At 36.2% G+C, this 21,969-nt stretch overlaps 1 protein-coding gene across 3 annotated transcripts in view; it reads left to right on the top strand.

Annotated features, from left to right (window-relative positions):
• SEPTIN7 (septin 7) overlaps window positions 1-21,969 on the top strand; it is a 102,582-nt gene that overhangs the window by 50,479 nt on the left and 30,134 nt on the right. For all 3 annotated transcript variants that reach the window (XM_089917535.1, XM_022583461.2, XM_089917534.1), the window contains exons 3-5: window positions 5,128-5,234; window positions 16,921-17,021; window positions 18,187-18,321. In XM_089917535.1, coding sequence (XP_089773661.1) covers window positions 5,128-5,234; window positions 16,921-17,021; window positions 18,187-18,321 — 343 coding nt within the window. The remainder of the gene's footprint in view (window positions 1-5,127; window positions 5,235-16,920; window positions 17,022-18,186; window positions 18,322-21,969) is intronic.

The following is a 21,969-nucleotide window of genomic DNA, read 5'->3' as shown; positions in this document are numbered from 1 at the left end:
TGTTAATTTTTTCATTTTCTTTCTGTTATTGATCTCGAGTCTCATTTTGTTGTGATAGGAAAAGATGATTGAAATCTTTTAAAGTTTACGGGTTTCCCTGGTGGCGCAGTGGTTGAGAGTCCGCCTGCCGATGCAGGGGACACGGGTTCGTGCCCCAGTCTGGGAAGATCCCACATGCTGCAGAGCGGCTAGGCCCATGAGCCATGGCCGCTGAGCCTGCGCATCCGGAGCCTGTGCTCCGCAACGGGAGAGGCCACAACAGTGAGAGGCCCGCGTACTGCAAAAAAAAAAAAAAAAAAAAGAAAAAGTTTATCAAGTCGTACTTGGTTTTATGGTCAGTCTTGAAAAATACTCCCTGTGCACATAAGAAAAATGTGTATTTTGGTGTTGTTGAATGGAGTATTTTGTCTATGTTTATTAGGTCCAGTTGGTTTATAGTGTTGTTCAAGTCCTCTGTTTTCTAATTTATCTTCTGTCTGTTTCTTCTATCCATTATTTAAAGTGGAGTATTGAATTCTCCAATTATTATTGTAAAACTGTCTATTTTCCCCTTCAAAATTTTGTCAGTGTTTCCTTTATATATTTTGAGGCTCTGATGTTTGGTGTATATATGTTTATAATTCTGTAATAATATCCACTTCATGAATTGACCCTTTTTTAATAATAAATCCTAATTTGCATCTTGTATCAATTTTTTACTTAAGTCTCTTTTGTCTGATACAAGTATAGCCATCTCACCTCTTCTGGTTACTGCTTACATGGAATATCTTTTTTATCCTTTTACTTTCAACTTGTGTGTGTCCTTAGACCTAAAGTCTTTAGATCTTACAGATAGTATACAGTTGGATCGGGTTTTTTTTTAGCCATTCTGGCCATCTGTGCCTTTGATTAAGACATTTAATCCATGTACATGTAAAGTAATTACTGGTAACGGAGAACTTAGTTTTGTCATTTTGTTGTTTTCTGTATGTCTTACAGCTTTTGAATATATCATTTTCTCCTTTACTGCCTTCTTTTGTGTTTAGTTGATGTTTTGTAGCATCACGTTTTGATTCCCTTTCTCATTTCCTTATTTGTATATTCTGTAGATGCTTTCTTTGTAGTTATCATAAAGAGTATATATAAAATCTTAAATTATAATAACCTAACTTGAATTTATACCAATTTAATTTTAATTACATATACAAACTACTCATATACAGCCCCCACATACTTTTTTTTATTATTGATGTCTCAAATTGTATCTTTGAACATTGTGTACTCAATAACACAGACTTCTAATTATTTCTTATTCATTCGTCTTTCAAGTCTTACAGAAAATGTAAAGTGGAGTTAGAAACCAAAATTATAACAACACCAGTTTTTATATTTGTCCATGTATTTACCTTTACTGGGGATCTTTATGTGGCTTTGAGTTATTGTCCAGGGTTCTTTCATTTCAACTGAAGGACTCCCTTCAGCATTCCTTGTGGAGGATGTGTAGTGATAATGAATTCCCTCAGTTTTTGTTTATCTGGAAATATCTTAATTTCTACCTCAGCTTTTCAGCACAGTTTTGCCAAATATAGAATTCTCATTTGACAGTTTTATCATCACATTGTCTTCTGGTCTCCAGAGTTGCTGCTGAGAAATCAGCTGCTAATCTTATTGATGATACCTTCTATGTGATATGTTGCTTCTCTCTTGCCGCTTTCAAGTTTCTCTTTTTGTCTTTGTTTTTTATCAGTTTGATCACGATGTGTCTCAGTGCGGGTTCCTGGGTTTATCCTACTAGTTCAGTGAGATTCTTGGATTTGTAGATTCATGTCTGTCATCAAATTGGGAAAAAATTTGGTCATTTTTTTTTCCTTCAAATAATCTATTTGACCCTTTCCCTTTTTCCTTCTAAAGCTCTCATACTATATATAATAGTTAAATAAATGGTGTCCCACATAGATCCCTTAGGCTGTGTTTTTCTTCATTCTTTTTTCTCCTTAGACTCAATAATTTTAATTGTCCTGTCTTCCAAGTTTGCTGATTCTTTTTTAGACATGCTCAATTGCTTTTGAACCTCTCTAGTGAATTTTTTCAATTGTGTGTTTCAGCTCCAGAATTTTTGTTTTGTTTTGGTTTGGTTTGGTTTTTTTACACAATTTCTATTTCTTTGTTAAATTCTGGTTTTGTTCTTACGTCGTTTTCCTGATTTCCATTAATTGTTCATTGTTTTCTTTAGCTCTTTGGACATATTTAAGACAGCTATTTTGTTTAATTTATTATTATTATTTTTTTGCTATTTAAATTTATTTACTTATTTATTTGGCCGCACCAGGTCTTTAGTTGTGGTATGTGGGCTCTTAGTTGCGGCATGCGGGATCTAGTTCCCTGACCAGGGATTGAACCCGGGCCGCCTGCATTGGGAGCGCAGAGTCTTAACCACTGGACCACCAGGGAAGTCCCTAAATTTATTTATTTAAAAAAAATTTTTATTGGAGTATAGTTGATTTACAATGTTGTGTTAGTTTCAGATGTACAGCAAAGTGAATCAGTTATACATATATCCACTCTTTTTTAGATTCTTTTCCCATATAGGCCATTACAGAGTATTGAGTAAAGTTCCCTGAGCTATACAGTAGGTCCTTACTAGTTATGTATTTTATATATAGTAGTGTATATATGTAAATCCCAGTCTTTTGATTTATCCCCCTGACCCCCATAACCATAAGTTTGTTTTCTACTTTGTTTCTACAAAACTCTTATCTCTGTTTTGTAAATAAATTCATTTGTACCCCCCTGTTTTTTAGGTTCCACATATAAGAGATATGATGTTTATCTTTCTCTAAGACAGCTATTTTAACGTCCTCATCTAGCAAGTCCACTATCTGTGCTGCTTCAGGGATGGTTTCTGGGATTTTGTTTTGTTCCTTTTTGTGGGCTGTGTTTTCTGTTTCTTTGAATGCTTTGTGATTTGTTGTTGTTGAAAAATATGCATTTGAAAAAACTCACCCTGCCCTGTCTTTGCAGACTTGGTCATATGTCAGGGCAGATGTCTGATGATTAGCTGGGCATGTTCTGAACCTAGAGATCCAGCCTAAAGTGAAAGTTTAATGCCTTTTCACAACTTTTCTGAGCATGTTTATTGCTTGAGCCTGTATGTGGCTTTCTCAGTTTCCCCTGCATACATGGTTTCTTTTGAATGTCTTAATTCTCCAAGGAGTTTTACCTCAGCATCTCCTCAAGGCCTTAGGTGGTCTGTTGTGTCTCTCCACCCATAATTTTTTGCTCCAGGCATCTGTAGTCCTCCTGCACTTTAACCAGTGATGCCCAGTGCTTCTCCAACCTGAAATCCCAGTTAGGCAACACTAGTCCTTCTGATAGCCTCAAAGAGGTTAGAATGTTTTATCTGAGTAAAGTCTGCTCTGTTCCTTCTTGTTTGAGGGAATGATGCTGAAAACTCAGCCTCTGTGCACTGGTGCCAAGTCGAATCTTGGAGACAGAGTTTTGGGTGAAGTAGAAAGTAATAGCTTTATTGCTTTGCCAAGCAAAGGGGGACACAGCGGGCTTGTGCCTCGAAAACTGTGTGTCCCAACCCAGGAGGATTTGGTGAGGAGTTTTATAGCAGTGGTTCAAGGGCAGGGTTGCTTCTAAATGAAAATATTGTAGATACTTCTGATTATCCCCAAGTACTTGGGTTTTATTCTAGTCTTTCCTCCTTTATTCAAGGTTTAAGAGTTTAGAAAGAAGCAGGTATGGGGAACCTATAACTTATTTTCCCATGACTTAGAAACTTCTATGTCTAGAAAAAAGGATATTCTCCCTCATTCAAAGGGAGTAAGCCCAGACCACCTACAATGGTTCTTACCTTTCTTTCTTTCTTTTTTTTTAAAATTTTATTTATTTATTTTTGGCTGCTTTGGGTCTTCGTTGCTGCACACGGGCTTTCTCTAGTTGCAGTGGGCAGGGGCTACTCTTCATTGCAGAGCACGGGCTCTAGGCGCACGGGCTTCAGTAGTTGTGGTGCATGGGCTCAGTAGTTGTGGCTCACAGGCTCTAGAGCACAGGCTCAGTAGTTGTGGCGCACGGGCTTAGTTGCTCCGCAGCATGTGGGATCTTCCCGGGCTAGGGAATCGAACCTGTGCCCCCTGCATTGGCAGGCGGGTTCTTAACCACTGTGCCACCAAGGAAGTCACCCGGTTCTTACCTTTCTTGAGAGCCAATATCAAAAGAACTCAACCTATAAATAGAAATAGTAAGGTTAATATTGTGCTATCAGTTATTTAGGCTAAAGATGCCTATTAAACTCACTGAACTATTAACAATAACTAGATTCTTTAACCTGGTGCCATATTAATTGATAATTATTATATGACTTTTAATCTGTTTTAACTTTGTATTTTGTATATCCTGAAGCTGTTTATATTTTAGTAAAAAATATCTGTACATTTGGTATGGTGTACTAGACTTGACATGAAGGGTCAGAGAAGAGTATGTGAATCTTAGTGGAAATGGTGTCTTACCTCTCTCCTTTCCTACTTCAGGCAGGAGCATTTTTATAAAAAGTAATTACCCATGATTTTTTGGAGTCTGGTTTATAGAGAAGTACCCTTTATACTTAAGCTGATTGGTATATGGGTAAATTGGAAGTATTTTTTTTGTGGTTCACTTTTGTACTAAGATGCATTGTGATTAATTTTTCTTCTTTTTATCAGCAGATTTCTACTTTTTATAGCTGCATGATTTGTTTCCTTGGTCATTCATTGTCTGTAATAAACGTTTATACTTTTATTTTTTATTTCACTGAAGCAGCAATATATAATCCAACTGGGATGTTTTCCTTCATGACTAACTTTCATCTCTAGGAATACATTACTGTTAAAAATGGTGACTACAGATACATTACTTTTAACGAATACAGATGGTAGAATTATAAAGGTAAAAATCCTTGGAAACATGAGTCTAATTTGATAGATAAGAAAATGAGGGCAAAGAATTTATTCTAATAGAGAGCCTTTATAGTATAATTTCTAATGTCACTTCCTTGTCCCACTAAGAAGTACTTGCATAAAAGCAAGTTTGATTATAGCATTGGTTGAATATTTAAGCTTGATAAGGTAGCTGAGTTTAACAGATTTCCACCTCTGTTTCTTTTAGGTGAATCTGGACTGGGAAAGTCAACATTAATCAACTCATTATTCCTCACAGATTTGTATTCCCCAGAGTATCCAGGTCCTTCCCATAGAATAAAAAAGACTGTACAGGTATGTATATTGTTAACTGATGATAAGGTGGGGTAATGTTAACGGATACAAAACACATTCTATAACTTATATTTCTATAGAGGTAGATTTCAAGTTTGACCTTAGCCAATGTAAAGTGGTAAAACATGGTTGCTGATAAAAAAGAGAGATTGATTTATTGAGAGAAGTGCAGGTAATTAGAGGAATTTTCTTGATTAGAACCTTATAATTTTGTCTTGAGGACCCTCCTAGAGAGTATAGTGGGATGTAGTAACAGCTGGAGTTATGCTGCATTATGGTAGCTACTTGCTATATGTAGTAGCTATTTAAGTTTGCATGAGTTAAAAGTCAATAAAACTAAAAATTCATTTTCTCAGTTGTACCAGTCACATTTCAAATGCTCAGTAGTCATATGTGGCAAGTGGCTACCATTTGGGGCAGCACAGATATGTTTCCACCATTGCAGAAAATTCTTTTGGACAGCATAGAGAAAACATGATTCGTGTGGAAGCCATTATTATTTAAATACAGTGTTCTGTATTAGTGAGTGGCATGATACCACATGATAGTTGAATGGCAAGACCAATTTGTTAAGGCTTACAAGCTATGTGTGGTCTAATTTAGTACTTCTCGATCTTTAATGTATATTCAGATCACTTGGGGAGCTTGTTCAGTTCCTGTTCTAGTAGGTCTGAGGTGGGCTGAGATTCAGTATTTCTAACAAAATCCAAGGTGATGCTCATGTTGCTGGCCCATATAGTGAAGTGCTAGACTCTCTAGCTCTGCATTGTCCAGTACAGTAGCTGGTAGCCACATGTGGCTGTTGAGCTCTTAAAATGTGGGTAGTCCAAATTGAGATGTTATGCAAGTATAAAATACACTCCAGATTTTGAAGACTTAGTTTGTAAAAAAGAATATTTCATTAAAAATTTTTCTATTGATTACATTTTGCAGTAATGATAATTGGTTATATTGGGCTAAATAAAAATACATTAATTTCACCTGTTACTACTTTCTGAAGTGGCTACTGAAAAATTTAAAATTATGTGGCTCACGTTACCTTTTTGTTGGGCAGCACCGCTCTAAACTATTGATTGAAAAAATGTTGATGGATTGATGCAGCACAGAAGCAGAAGAGAAGTGGAGTAGACAGTTCTGGCAGGAGCATGTTTTATTGAGGCAGTGACTCTGGAGCTGGATATTTTATTTCTCCTTTTTAAAGTTTTCTCTGTTTTAGGAATTAAAAAAAATTTTTTTTTAATTTATTTATTTAATTAATTTATTTTTGGCTGCGTTGGGTCTTCGTTGCTGCGCATGGTCTTTCTCTAGTTGCGGCTCGCGGGCCCTAGAGCACACGCTCAGTAGTTGTGGTGCGCAGGCTTAGTTGCTCCGCGGCATGTGGGATCTTCCCGGACCAGGGCTCGAACCCGTGTCCCCTGCATTGGCAGGTGGATTCTTAACCACTGTGCCACCAGGGGTGCCCAGGAATTTTTAAAATATCCTTCCTGGAGCTTGAGATTTCAAATTACCTGCAAATATGTGTTCTGTTGATAAAAACTTGATACTGTACTGCATTGCTTATTTTGTGATGTATTGAACATTTTAACCCTAAGCAAGAAAATATACTTTTAGCTTTCTTAATTTAAGTATTTAAATCCAGGATTAGTAACTAGGTATGTAGAAATGTTAAGGGAACCCCACAGTGTAGATTCCTAAATTCAGGTATATTTACTGTAAAATATCTGTTAAATATTGATGGTCACGTATCTGCCAGTGGTGTTCTTGGTGATTACTGCTGGTGAGGAAATTTTCTGAGTCCTCTTTGTAGTTTTAGCACATAGCATAATTCCAGGTCTAGATTAATCATAAAACAACAGTCATTAACATCTTCCAGGTACTATTCCAAACACTTTAGATGCATTTACTTATTTAATTCTTTCAGTAACTTTATGAGGTAAGTGGTATTCTTTTCCCCATTTTACAGATGTGGAAATTGAGGCACAGAGATGGTGATATGCCAAGATCATGTAGTTAGAGTACCAGAACTAGGATACAAATCTAAGCACTCTGGTTTAGTCTGTAGTGTATCAACTGTACTATCTCTATACTGTAGACATTTAATAAGTGTTAGTTTTAACAGATTAACCATTTCTTAATAAGTGGATTAGCTTTTCTTTTTAATAATGTTTGGTCCAACAAGTTGTCAGTTTTCTTTGATTTATATTGCCTTTTCCTTTAAAAACCTTACATATGGAGATAGTTTTCCCAGTTAGGCAATTTAGACAAAATGAAGACAAAATGATTTGATCAGTGAAGTCATCACTTCATAGTTATGTAATATATGAAAGTTTAGTTTAAAAAAAAAAAACCCAGAAAATTAGGTCATAAGGCTGATCTGTCTGATGCTGGCTAGTAAGGAATACTTAAGAGAAGTGGTTTTTTGTTTGTTTGTTTTATTTTTAAAATATCAAATGGTGCATATGTAATGTTTGCTGTTGCTTATTAGATTTGAATTTTTAAACTGGACTCTGGAGGGTATTGACTGACTGTAGGACTAGGCTTGAAATTCCAGTAAACTGCTTGGTGGATGATGGAAGCCAATTAACTCATAAAAGTTTTGTACCTTACCATGTTTTATTTTGCTTTGTTTAATAAAGGCAAATGGACAATATTTCTAGTTCTCGATTCACCCAGTGCAGTGATTTTTGCTAGTGTCTGAACAGGTGAAAGTATTGGCACATGCAGTCTAAGGAATTCATCACATAGAAATCTAGTTTAACATGCTCTGCAACAAAGTATTTGCTCAAACAATGAGAGATTGTTTTACTCCCCCTCCCCCCAACCTAGTTCTTACACTTGTCCACTTTTGGCTTATTCTGCTCTGACCAAACCAACCTCCTTGCTGTTCTTTGAACAGGCTATTCCTACTTCCACCGCAGGGGCCTTCCACTTCTGTTTCTCGCTTGCTTCATAATTTTCATCAGTTCTCTGCTTAAAAGTTGCTTTCTTAGGAGCCCTTTCCTGACCACCCTATAAACTCCTTCTAATTCCCACCCCAGGCCCCAAATGTGTAAGCTCTATAAGGGTAGGAACTTCACTTTATTCACTGCTGCAAGCTAAGTTCCTAGAACTGCATCTGTTACATGTTAGCATCCCATGTTTGTTGAATGACTGAACAAACAAGTTTTAAAAATTTATAAGACTTAGTGTTTAGTTGGGATATTTCAAACTTTGAGGGTCTTTGAAGTTTTGTTTATCTTTCTTTGGGTCTGTGACGTTTTATAAAACACTATCATAGATTAAGTGGAATAATTTTAAATTTGAGAGTCTTTTGAAATTTTAAATTTGATTATCTTTTTTGAAGTTTTGATTATTTTTGTTTTGAGCAGAATTTTTTTAATTTAATTTTTTTTTTTTGGCTGTACGCGGGCCTCTCACTGTTGTGGCCTCTCCCGTTGCGGAGCACAGGCTCCGGACGCGCAGGCTCAGCAGCCATGGCTCATGGGCCCAGCTATTCCGTGGCATGTGGGATCCTCCCGGACCGGGGCATGAACCCATGTCCCCTGCATCGGCAGATGGACTCTCAACCACTGTGCCACCAGGGAAGCCCTTAATTTTTAAGTTGATGTTTAATTTGTGTACTAAAAGGGCACAAATTTAAGCATAGAACTTGATGAGTTTTTATATATGTATTCATATATCCAGTTAACCACAGCCAGATTAAGATATAGTATGTTTCTAGGACCCTGGAAGGCTTCCTTATGCCTCCTCTCAATCAGTATTATACCCACCCCCAAATTAAACACCTTTCTGACTTCTATCTCCATAGATTAATCTTGTCTGTTCTTGAACTTCGTTTAGGTATATTCCTGTCTGATTTCTTTCACTGAAGATTATGTCTGTGGTATTTATTCATGTTGTGTACCTGTAGTTCTTTTCATTGTTGCATAATATTCCACTGCATGAATATATCACAGTGTATCCTCTGTTGTAGATAAGCATTTGGGCTTTCACTTTTTGACTAACATAAATATTCTTGTATATATATTTTGGTGGACATAAGTACTCATTTCTGTTGTGCATGTGTGTGTGCATAAAGACATTTCGTCATTTTATTTTCTTTGATTTCTTATGAGATGGAACACGTCTTTTATACTCATTAATTGTTCAGATTTCACTGAGTGCTTTGACAATCTTAATATTTCTTATCTTTTCCTTCTTAATTTGGAGAAGTGTCTTATCTAGGTAATAGTCCCTTACATTTCAGTCATTGCAGATAATTTCTCCCAGGCTGCCATCTGTTAAAGGTGGTGGGAGAGGCTCTCAGTTTGTCAGAATTCTATTTACATTGGTCTGTCTCCAAAATAATCCTGTCTAAGCTCACTTTGCCTTCCTTTTTAAGATAACATTAAGTGTCCTCTTCTATTGTGAATATCTTCCTAGCTCTCCCTGTTTTGAAAACAAAGGAGTAATTAGGACTAAGGGTATCTCTAGTAAGATTTTTAAGACAAAGGCTTGTGTACTACTGTTAAATCTCCCCCCTTTACCAAAAGTGAGACATTAACAGTTGAGAACTGGGTTGATCCTGATTAGAATCCCAGAGAAGTCCTTTTTCCTGACTGTACCATGGAGGTATTCCTTGATATACTGGAAACAAGATGAAGATCATCTGAACTCTTTTCTTCACTTACCCAGGAGAGAACATGACATGTTCCTAGTCATTCAGTGTAGTTAGAGAATAGAATGTAGCTTTTTTTTTTTTACAGTTGACTGACTTTTCACCAAGCTTGATAATCTAGTAGATGATCTGCTCTTAGAAGCTCTTAAATTCTTTTAGTGAAGAGTGATCCAGAAGTATTACATCTCAGCCCAGACATATTAGACCAGGAAAAACATACAATCCTGAGTTTCAGAAGGCAAATATCTGCACTTTCCCTGACCTGAAGCCTTTTTGGAACACTTCCAACTGTCAAAAAGAAGAGAAGAAACATCCTGTGATGTGGCAAATAGGGAGTGAAATTTTAATAAAGACCACAATTTCATAATCTCTTCCCTAAGCATTATTTATTTACAAGAGGCTTATATCTTAAAGAAGAAATTCCTTCACATTCGCAGTCTTGGAAGGAAGGAGAAACCATCTACTCTGAGCAGAGAAATGATTCTGAGTTTCCAGTATATTAGTGGTTCTGATTTGAGTGAACTTTCAGTAATAGATAGAAGTCTTCTGAGATTAATTCCCAACCTCCTATCTTTGGCCTTAGGTACCTGAGCTGTGCAGTTCCAAATGTGAGCTGACATTCTAGTCCTGTTGTTCTTTATACCGGTGGTTCTCAAAGTTCAGTGTGTATCACAATCACTTGGAAGCCTTGCTCAAACAGATTGTTGAGTCCCCCTCCCCAGAGTTTTCTGTTTAGTCGGTTTGAGACAGGGCCCAAAGAATTTGCATTTCCAATAAGCTCCTAAACTATGCAGCTGCCAGTCTGGGTACTGTACTTTGTGGACCACTCCTCTGTAGTGTTTCTGGACTGCTGCAGACTGGTTTCATCCTATCTCTGTGGGAAGAAAGTAAGAGAGAGAATTGTTTTTCCTTAGTTTTTTCAGAATATTTCAAATTGAATGAAATGGCACTGTGTTACTTTCACTTTCATATATATATATATTTTCCCAATAGACTGATTAAAATAAAGTGATAGAAAAAAATTGAACACTTGAGCTCTACTTCATATTCCAATCTCAAATATAGGTGCTCAGATTAACAAAAATTTTAAGAAAAATATTACATACAATGTTGTATATATGGTAGCAAATTTTATAATTTTGTTATATTTGAAAATATATCTTATTTCATGTCAGCAAAAGGTTGCCAACTGTCTCCTAGGGAAAGACTGTCCTTTATTCTGAGACTAAATCCATTTCAGTTTCTTTTGTGAAATGACAGTGCTAGTTTTTTTTTTTTCAAGTTCTTTGTTGGTAGCCTTATGTTGGTCCCCTTTAAAACTTTTTTTCTTGGTCTGTGAAGTACAATAAATCACTATTTTAGATTAAATGGGTACAAAAATTTTGGAGGTAAGAAGAAGTGAAAACAGTGAATCCTATCCCTAAGATAACATCTTATGACTCCTTGAAACATTTTTACAGAGTCCAATTAGGAAACTCTCCTGTTGATGTTGGTCCCGTTTTGATAGTTTTTTGAACCAGTCATACACAGAACAGATGATTGAATGCTTGTCTTTTACCAGGTTTGAGGGCTATAAGGATGATGGACACAGAGTTCTCAAGGATGTCACAGTCTTATGAAGGATATAGCAAACAATTATGATTTAGTGAGAAAGGTGCTGCTATAGGGTGGTATAGGTGACCTTGGCAAAGTATATTTTAGTGAAATAGTAGGAATAGAGGGGAAGATGACAGTGGATTGAGAAGTGATTTGTGAGGCAGTGAAGATGGGGGTAGAGCTATGAAGGAAGGGATGAGAGGGAATACCTAGAGGTTGAGTGTAGGGGACAGAGACAGTGGTTTGGTTTTTATTTCCAAAAAAGACCTGAGAATGTTTGTATCCTATGGGGAATCATTCCGTAAGAGATAAGAGATTGAAGTTACAGGGGAAATAGTCTAAATAGTTGTCAAAATGACTCTAAAATGGAAATTGGTCAAATCCCCAGCATAGATTGAGAAATTAGCCTTAGGAAAAAAAGGGATCTATTCCACTGAACAGGAGGGAAGATTCAGTGTTGCTTCAAACAAGTTGGGGATGCTGTTGGGAACCCTCCTACACTGTTGGTGGGAATGTGAATTGGTGAACCCACTATGGAGAACAGTATAGAGGTTCCTTAAAAAGCTAAAAATAGAGGTACCATATGACCCAGCAATCCCACTCCTGGGCATATATCTGGAGAGAACTCTAATTCAAAAAGATGCATGCACCCCAGTGTTCACTGCAGCACTAAGACATGGAAGTAACCTAAATGTGTACTGACAGATGAATGGATAAAGAAGATGTGGTGTATACACCCCCCCCCCACACACAATGGAATATTACTCAGCCATAAAAAGGAATGAAATAATGCCATTGCAGCAACATGGACGGACCTAGAGATTATTATACGAAGTGAAGTAAGTCAGAAAGAGAAAGACAAATACCATATGATATCACTTATGTGGAATCTAAAAAAATGATACAAATGAATTTGTTTACAAAACAGAAGCAGACTCACAGACTTAGAAAACAAACTTATAGTTACCAAGGGGGAAGGGGGGGGATTAATTAGGAATTTGGGATTAACATATACACACCACTATACATAGATAAACAACAGAGACCTACTGTATAGCACAGGGAACTATATTCAATATCTTGTACTAACCTATAATGGAAAAGAATCTGAATATATATATACACACACACACACACACACACACACACATATACATACATACATACATACTTTGCTATACACCTGAAACAATGTAAATCAACTATACTTCAATTTTTAAAGAGTAAATAATAAATAGCAACAACAAATTGGGGGTGCTCTCCTCTTCCAGCGGAGATCAAGTGCTTTGCTGAGCACGGTGGCAGAGATTGTAAGGTAGAGCTTGGGAAGAGCCATACTGGGAGGGACATGAGTTGAAGGAGCAAATAAAAGCCATACTGTGAGAGGCATGAGATGAAGGAACAAGTAAAAGGATCATCATATGGCATGGAAATTCCTGTCGAAGTTTATGAATTTTATGGAAAGGTATCTGAGCTGGAAAGGAAAAGAAAGGATTTGGGAGGGGAGGTTGCTAATAGAAAATGAAAGGGACGAGGGAATTAAGATCTCAGTGTAAGGAGACAAGGGAATGAGGTGTAGTGGTTCAGAGAGTGGAAGGCAGAATTAGAATCTTCAGATCAAGTTTCTTTTCAGCTAGTTCTGGGTCTTGATGAGAGGGAAGTAGTCTTTAAGCATAACTATTCTGTTGGTCATTGCCTCTTTAAGTTTCTTGTTGAACATAAGTGTTTAAGATGATGTTTGTCTTTTGAGTTATTAAATAATCAAAATAGATTTTGTGTTTGAGCTAAGTGGAATATCACAGGCTGTTCAAGTATGTACTATTCAAGTCTCTGCAGAGTTTTGGCTATAATGCTACCTCCTGAGCAAGTATAGTTGGAGGTAAACTGACAGAAAGTTTTAACCCTCTCCTCAAATTTTAATATAGTTAATTAAGTAACACTTTTTATTTATCTTTAAAAAATGACTCAAACATTAAGTTAGAAAAGTGTAGTGTGTTTAATAGTCTTTCAACAATGGAAGAACTGAAGCTGTATAAACAGTGAAAGTTTGACTTTTTCTTTCTCTCAGATTGAAAAACTGAAAATATTAGAAGAAAGTGTGGGTTTCTGGAATCTAGGAATCCAAAAGAGCCCTTAATTAATTAATTATACATAGACAATAAAATAGGCTTTAGTTTTATTTTTCAGAGAGAAACTCAGTTGAAAGTGCCCTTGATTCATTCTTTTGGAACTCTGATGCCATAAAATATGCTGATGTGACCTGCTTAAGTAAAGTGCATGGGAAAGTGGCCATTTGGAATAGATTTCTTAAGAAAAGTTTGAAATTCCTGGACTTGAACTAATTTGTTTTCCATGGATCCCATGAGGATACTTGTAAAACCAGATGATAGGATACAGTTGGATCCTATGAATGGCACTAGTTTACAGTTATGTTTTCTGGATTTCTTCCATATGTTGCCGTCGTCTTTGTATTTGACCATGTATGGATACACAGAATTTCATAGGCCAAAGAAGAAAAGAAACTTTACAGACTCGTTAAAGCATATAAAATACAGATATTCATTTTTCTTGTCATTTCAATAAACAATTAAGTTCAACTAATTTTTTTTAAACAAGGAAACAAAAATCTTAAAATTTAAGTTGTTATGGTGTGTGATTAGTATACAATCTAGTACTGAAGGTAGAAATGGGCTTTGTTTGGTAATAAGGGAACCAGAAATGGTTTGGAGTAAAATCAGGAGATGATTCATGTAGAACAATTACATTTTTGCGTCAGTTCTAATATACAGTACTGTGTCATGTAAAAGAATTGTTAGGTGAAGAGCTGGTATGATTACTTTGGATATTTCTGCTTCAATGACAGTTACCATAAATGAATAACCTGGTTTTTTTGGTTTTTTTTTTTTTGCGGTACGCGGGCCTCTCACTGCTGTGGCCTCTCCCGTTGCAGAGCACAGGCTCTGGACGCGCAGGCTTAGCGGCCATGGCTCACGGACCTAGCCGCTCTGCGGCATGTGGGATCTTCCCGGACCGGGGCACGGACCCGTGTCCCCTGCATTGGCAGGCGGACTCTCAACCACTGCGCCACCAGGGAAGCCCCTTTTTTTTTTTTAAAAAATGGAGATATAATTGACATATAACCAGATTGTCATTTTTAACTATAGAGGACCACCAGATATATAGAATGTGAACTTCCTAAGCCACATGAAGTAATATGACTTAATTTTTTTTAGTTTTGATAATCTGCCCTAATGAGTCTGATTATTTCTGCAGTTATTTGGTTTCCCTCATGTTATTACAGTAAGCTGATATCAGACAAACTGTATTATCTCAGCTATGTGGTGTGAAACAGTGGTCTCCCAAGCAGTGTTGCAACCATTGTTGATATTGAAGATGACCAGAAAATATTAGAACCCTTACTTATTTATTTTATTATTATTATTTTTTTTGCTGTACGTGGGCCTCGCACTGTTGTGGCTTCTCCCGTTGCGGAGCACAGGCTCTGGACGCGCAGGCTCAGCGGCCATGGCTCACGGGCCCAGCCGCTCTGCGGCATTTGGGATCTTCCCGGACCGGGGCACGAACCCGGGTCCCCTGCATCGGCAGGTGGACTCTCAACCACTACACCACCAGGGAGGCCCAGAACTCTTATTTATTGATGTTTACTTTCTTAATTTATGAGAAATTGACACTAATATTTAATGTTCAGATTGCCAGTTGTGTATGTTTGGTAGGTAAATAAACATATTTGGGATGTTTAAAATTTTCACTGATAGTTTACACTAGGATCAAAGCAGTCTGAAGACCATTGGTCTAAAAGATAAGAGCTTTGTTCCTTATTTGTCTAAAAGATTGGAAGCCTCGCCATGAACATGCATGTCCAAATCTCAGGCAGTATTTTCAGTTTCAGCAAGTTTCTTTTTTGATAATACTCTTAACAAAATAATTTTTGATTTCTATCAGGCTTCACTGTCCAATTCAGTAGTCACTAAACCACATGAAGTGATTTGAATTTAAGTTAATTCAAGTTAAATAAAATTAAACATTCAGCTCCCCAGTCACTCTAGTCACATTTCAAGGGGTAAGTAGCCACATGGACAAGCAGCTACCATATTGGATAGTGTAGACAAAGAACGTTTCCATCATTTCAGAAAGTTCTATTGGACAATACTGCTATACACTTTCTTGCTCAGCAGTCTTAGTCTCAACTCCTCATCCATCAGCTAACATCTGTAAGAAAATGTCAAAGGGAAATGGAAAGACATCATCATTTCTGTAATCTCTAAAGGTGAACCAAACTTTTTCTACCCAGAAATTAACCGCTCTTCCTTTCCAAACACTGTTAACCAACATAAATAGTTGAAGTTGCTTTTCATGTGATTACCTTTCCCTCTTAGGTCTAATAGTACTTATTGGTACAATAATTTGTACCATCTTATGGCTTGTAGCACTCAAAGTTTGAGTATAATTCTTGCCTCTTAAGTTAGCCTATCAGCATAATTGAAACCTCTAGTTTTAATAAACACTTGATATAAATTGAATGAAAGCCTATCTTTTTCTGGGAGAATGATTCCCGTTTTCTGTTTGAATCAGTGTTTGCTTTATGTAGCAGCAGGGTATGCCCAAGATGAATGATTTTTACATTCTAAAAGTTTGGGGTTACAAAAATATCTTAGACTGTAGGAGGAAATGTTGTTACTGTTTTTAAGTCCAATACCTTTTCTCAAATAGGAGATTTTTACAAATTCTAAAGAGAACTGAAGATTTTAATCAGAGTTAATAGGTTTTACCCTACCAGAATACATTGTTTTTCAATGCCTTGACCTTTGCTGATTGCTTTGGCCTGAATGTACAGTAACACGTTTGAGAAGAGAATTGTATCTTAGCCATAACGTAAACACAGTGTAAATAATTACAGCCATGCTGAGAAAGATTTGCAAATGGTAATAAGTTCACTTGAGTAATTGGTTTGGACTAAACTAGATGGAGATAGTCCAGGAAAACGTTTACTGCAAATGATAAATTAAATGTACTTGTCTGATTAATTACATTTGATCTCTATGAATTACTTAATCATTCAAGCACATTGTTTATTTGTATTATTAGATGTGCATTTAGGTTACATAAGTATTTGCATTTAGGTTACATAAGTATTGTATGGCTTTAGTAATTAATATTATTTTATCAGTTCCTGTTTTCCTTCTCTGTACCAACAGTGAGCCGTAAACGCACTATTTACATATGTGCTTTTCTTTTAAATAACCAAGACTTCTAACAGTAATTGATTCTAAAGAAAGTGTGTGAGTGAGTAGATTTAGTTTGCAAAAAGCTTCCCATTTGGTTTTGATTAACACTCATCTCCCTACCTCTTATGTTGTAGGAAACCAAGGATATAGTGTATGGTATTAATATCTGTACCAATGACTTTTACAGGTGGAACAATCCAAAGTTTTAATCAAAGAAGGTGGTGTTCAGTTGCTGCTCACAATAGTTGATACCCCAGGATTTGGAGATGCAGTGGATAATAGTAATTGGTAAGAAGGGTTTGTCACTGCTGCTTTCCACTGCATTTGGGGATGGGGGTGGTTAGACTTTTTTACCTTAACATTTTAAAGCTTCTCATCTTAGCGAAGGTCACTGAACTTTATGTAATATGACTTGGGTTCATATATCAACTTTGCCACTTGTCATGTTGCTTAACTTCTTTGAACTGATTTCCTCTTCTATAAAATGAAGATAACACCTTTCATAGAAGTATTTTGAAGACAGATTCTAAAACATAGATAAAAGAATTCTCATTATTATAAGAAACTTGCAACTTTTCATTCTTTACTGTAATTATATATATATTTATATAAATTATATAATTACTATAATTTTATCCATTTTCTATCACATCCTAATTTAAACCTGATTTTAGACCTTCAGTTTTTCCATAAGTTGTAAGTGAATAAAACACCCATGGCTTTCTAATTGGAAGCAATATCTTAGTAGCTTATAAAAAATATTTTAATTTTTCTTTGAGTTCCACACTATTTTTTTGTTTTGTTTTTATTTATTTGGCTGCGTTGGGTCTTTGTTGTGGCATGCGGGATCTTCGTTGGGGCACGTAGGCTTCTCTCTAGTTGCGGCAAGTAGGCTCTAGAGTGCGCAGGCTTAGTTGCCCCACGTCATGTGGGATCTTAGTTCCCCAACCAGGAATTGAACCTACTTCCCCTGCATTGGAAGGCGGATTCTTAACCACTGGACCACCAGGGAAGTCCCAAGTTCCACATTGTTTTTTGAAATAAATTTCTGTCAACTTTTGAAACACCTAAGTAACAATTCATTATGAGGTTTCTGTATTGTTTAATCTTTTCATTTGAAATATAAAACTCTTTGAATATAATTTTTCATATTGTAAAGTGTCTTAGCATTGATATATTTATTAATGCAAGTAATATGATAATTTAGTTGTGTCTGACTCTAAACGGTTTTCTTCTGTTTGGAAAGTTTAGAAATAATGAATCAAGATTTATTCAACATAATTTATATGTTTTTAAATCAGTATATGTAGAATAATTTGAGGTGTTTTTTTCCATTGGTTACATAGGTTTTGTGTATTTAAAAATATTGATTATTGCCCTTTAACAGAGTCATCAGTTGTATGTTCATATGTAGAATTACAACTTAATTATTTTATTTATCTGCATTCTACAGCTGGCAGCCTGTTATCGACTACATTGATAGTAAGTTTGAGGACTACCTAAATGCAGAATCTAGAGTGAACAGACGTCAGATGCCTGATAACAGAGTGCAGTGTTGTTTATACTTCATTGCTCCTTCAGGACATGGGTCAGTACCTTGATGCTTCTGATAACCTTTTTTGTTGTTGTTTTATTATTACTCATCTTTGGGTGCATATTTTAGTAACCCTCATCTCTGTGGAGTACATTTAACTTTACCAGTTGTAAAGTTCGAAATTCCATATAAAAATGGCTTATAGGAAGCCTTTTTTTAAGTCCTAGACAAACTAACAATGATTTTACTTCTTAGTTTGTCATGCATAAGACTTTACCTGCTTCATGTAGAGGAATATTGTTTCCATCATGTTTGGTGTCTCAGTGTGGCTAATTTAGCTTTCTTTTTGACCAATCTGCCACTCATTGAACGATCAAATAAGGAGAAACAGCCATCAAAATTAGCTAGACATATTCTAAGAAACTCCAAAGATGTTATTTACTATAGATCTGGTAGAGAAGGCTGCAAAAAAAACTTAAATACCAAGGTTCTCATGTGCCATTTTTTTCTTCACTAAATCTACTTGTCTTCTTGTTTCACCTTAGCTGTCACAGTCAAATTGTTTAAGTATCATATCATCAGTACTAACCTTCTACTTATTAGGAGTTAAAATTAAGATCTGAGTATCTAGACATTTATCTGATCTGATTGTTCTGTTAGTATGGCCAGCCTATAATCCTTGTTTTGTTGTTTGTATTTCTTTGTCATTTTGAGTAGATATGTGGGTCATTGTCAACTGCAGATGTTCGTAATTACTCTTCTTTCATCTTTGGGTAAATGACTCAGCATAACTCAGCCACCTGATGATTGTAACTCCACCATCTCTCCACCAGAAGGAACTGGACTGTTTTATAGCATCAGACTAAATAGTATTAAGTCATCTAACACCCAAATTACAGTAGTGTAAACCAGTTCCTTCAAAAGAGTACCTTTCTCTTCTGTTTTTTGCTTTTTTCTTCACCTTTTGCCTAGATAGGCTAGTGGCCATTATCACCATCTTGGTTGAGCAGAAAGCCTTAATTATTTAGATTACCAGTTTTGCACTGTCTGACTGTAGTGGTGCAAATGTTTCTTCTTTTATTTCTAATATTATTCTGCAGTATTCAATTTACATATTTAAAGCACAAAATTGACTCATCTACTTAAAAGACTCAAAAAAAAAATTCTCAGAAATACCACACTGTATAGCTTTTTCTGTGTCCTTGTTAGCGTCTTCCTGAATTTATATATATACATATTTTATCATTCTAGTTTAACTTGTTAGGGCTTTTTCCTGGAAGCCAACAGGGTAAAATCTTAACCTGCAGTTAAGTCAATAGAAATTTGTCAGTTTATATCCAGTTTTATTATTTTAGATCTTTTGGACTCTCACCAAGATTTGGTAATTCTCATGAAATCACATTTCTCTTATTCCCTGCGGGAAAATATATTTCTTAAAATTGCATGGGAAATACGATTTTTTTATTTAAAGAAAAAATTTTGAAATTATGTGTAGTGGCTTTGGGCCATTTCTTGTTTGTCACAAGGGATGAGAGTTCCAAATTTTAATTTCTTATGTATAAAAATATGATTCTGAGTAGTTTCTCAGCTTAACTATTTTTAGAAATGGAGCAAAGTTTTGCCCATTGGTATGTGCTGCTATGGATTAAGTGAAAGAATATGACACTGAATTTTCCGTAGAGAGTTCCAAATTCCCTGCTCACTACATAGTGAAATTCCAGGCAGCATAATAGATGAATTAGGACCTTTCTGTCTTATCTGGGTAATCCCTGGATTCCCTTTTTAAACGTACTGTTTTTGGAGTAAATATAAATTGGTGCAACAGCGTGTTTTCAGTGTCCCCCATCTCACCCCACCAATTGTAGTCACTGAACAAAGGGTTAATTTATGATTTCAGCTGTCATTTTCTTTGTTCAGTGATTGGTAACTGACTTGGAACTTGAATTTTGTTTTGTTTTGTTTTGTTTTTAATTTATTTGGTTGTGCCAGGTCTTAGTTGTGGCAGGTGGGCTACTTAGCTGCGGCTCGCCAGCTCCTTAGTTGCAGCTTGCCGGCTTCTCAGTTGTGGCTTGCCAGCTCCTTAGTTGCAGCATGTGAACTCTTAGTTGCGGCATGCATGTGGGATCTAGTTCCCTGACCAGGGATCGAACCTGGGCCCCCTGCATTGGGAGCACAGAGTTTTATCCCCTGTGCCACCAGGGGAGCCCCTGAACTTGAATTTTATTTATTTATTTATTTATTTGCGGTACGCGGGCCTCTCACTGTTGTGGCCTCTCCTGTTGTGGAGCACAGGCTCCGGACGTGCAGGCTCAGCGGCCATGGCTCACGGGCCCAGCCGCTCTGCGGCATGTGGGATCTTCCCGGACCGGGGCACGAACCTGTGTCCCCTGCATCAGCAGGCGGACTCTCAACCACTGCACCACCAGGGAAGCCCCCGAACTTGAATTTTTAAATGGTGTTTTTACAAACTTTTTGAATGTTGATTGCCACTTTGAAAGAAGTGTCACTTAGTGAGTTTTATATAGTTTTTTTCCCTTAGAAATATATATATGTATGTGTATTTAATAAATACTTGTCATTTGCCCTCTAGTCATTTTACTTATTTTGCTGTAGGCTTTGAGGTTAAATAGTCTTTTCCCTCTAATTTGGGTTTATCTTCTAGAAATTCTAAAAAGGACTTTCCATTGTGTAAAAAAAACATTTAAAAACTAAATTTGTTGGAAAAGATGACCTGAAATAAAACTAAATGGACAGAGGAAAAATTTCAACCAGAATGTAATCTACTGTGAAATAAGTGTTTTCTGCTGTTGACATTTTGTATGCTTCTGAAATTTGTATTCTAATTTAAAAGGGCGGAAAGATTTTATCGGGGCTTTAATAAAGGTTACATTTAAAGTTTGATTTTTTTTTTAACTGATTTAAATGTACTTCAGCCCTGTTGTTTTATATTTGAGAAGCTGACTTCCCCAATTTCCTTGTCATGGCTATTTTCAAGCATCTTTCTCTTTAAAAGTTGAAATAATATAATGTTCTGCAAATGTTGTTTTAAGTGTAAAATCTTGTTAACTTGGATTTTGATTTTAATATTTTATATTAAATGCTCTTATGATTTATTAAAATTTTAGATTAACTGATTCTGTCACCAGCTTAATGAGGTGGTAGTGGTGGTAATTTAAATTTGTCATGAGTATAATCTGGAAGGTGAACTCTAAAAATTTACAAATCTGAGATTGATTGACTGGGCCATGGCTTTTATCTTCAGTGTCATGATGTAATGATTGATGAAACAATCAAAACTTAAATTTTTTCTCAGAAATCGAAAGGTTTTTCAGTTAGCACTAGTGAGGTAAGGGTGCTATTTACAGATAAATATAGTGTTATTCCAGCCACACACTCTTTTCTGAAGTTTTTTCTGTAGTGTTCTGTGAATGCCAAGATCAAAATTCAGAGGATTTAAGACGAGAATTAGACTTGGAGGTAGCTATCTTATTTCTCTGTATCTGCCTTCCTGCCTCCTTACCCCATCTTTCTGCCAGTCAGCGTCACTACCACAAAGAAGTATATAGTATTATTTGTTAGTGAAAAGGAATACCTCATTAGTCTCTGGACCCCCAATACGCCCAACATTGTATATATATTAAACTATAGTACTCTAAGAGAACCCTAAGAAGGGCTTTCTCTTTATTTTAAAATATTAGTCAA

This window comes from Delphinapterus leucas, chromosome 9 (assembly GCF_059928025.1).
Source record: "Delphinapterus leucas isolate spDelLeu-1000000601 "Yukka" chromosome 9, BTC_Dleu_Yukka2, whole genome shotgun sequence".
In the NCBI taxonomy this organism is placed as follows: domain Eukaryota; kingdom Metazoa; phylum Chordata; class Mammalia; order Artiodactyla; family Monodontidae; genus Delphinapterus; species Delphinapterus leucas.
Note: the sequence above shows the minus strand (reverse complement) of the source record. Positions and strands in the feature narration are given on the sequence as shown.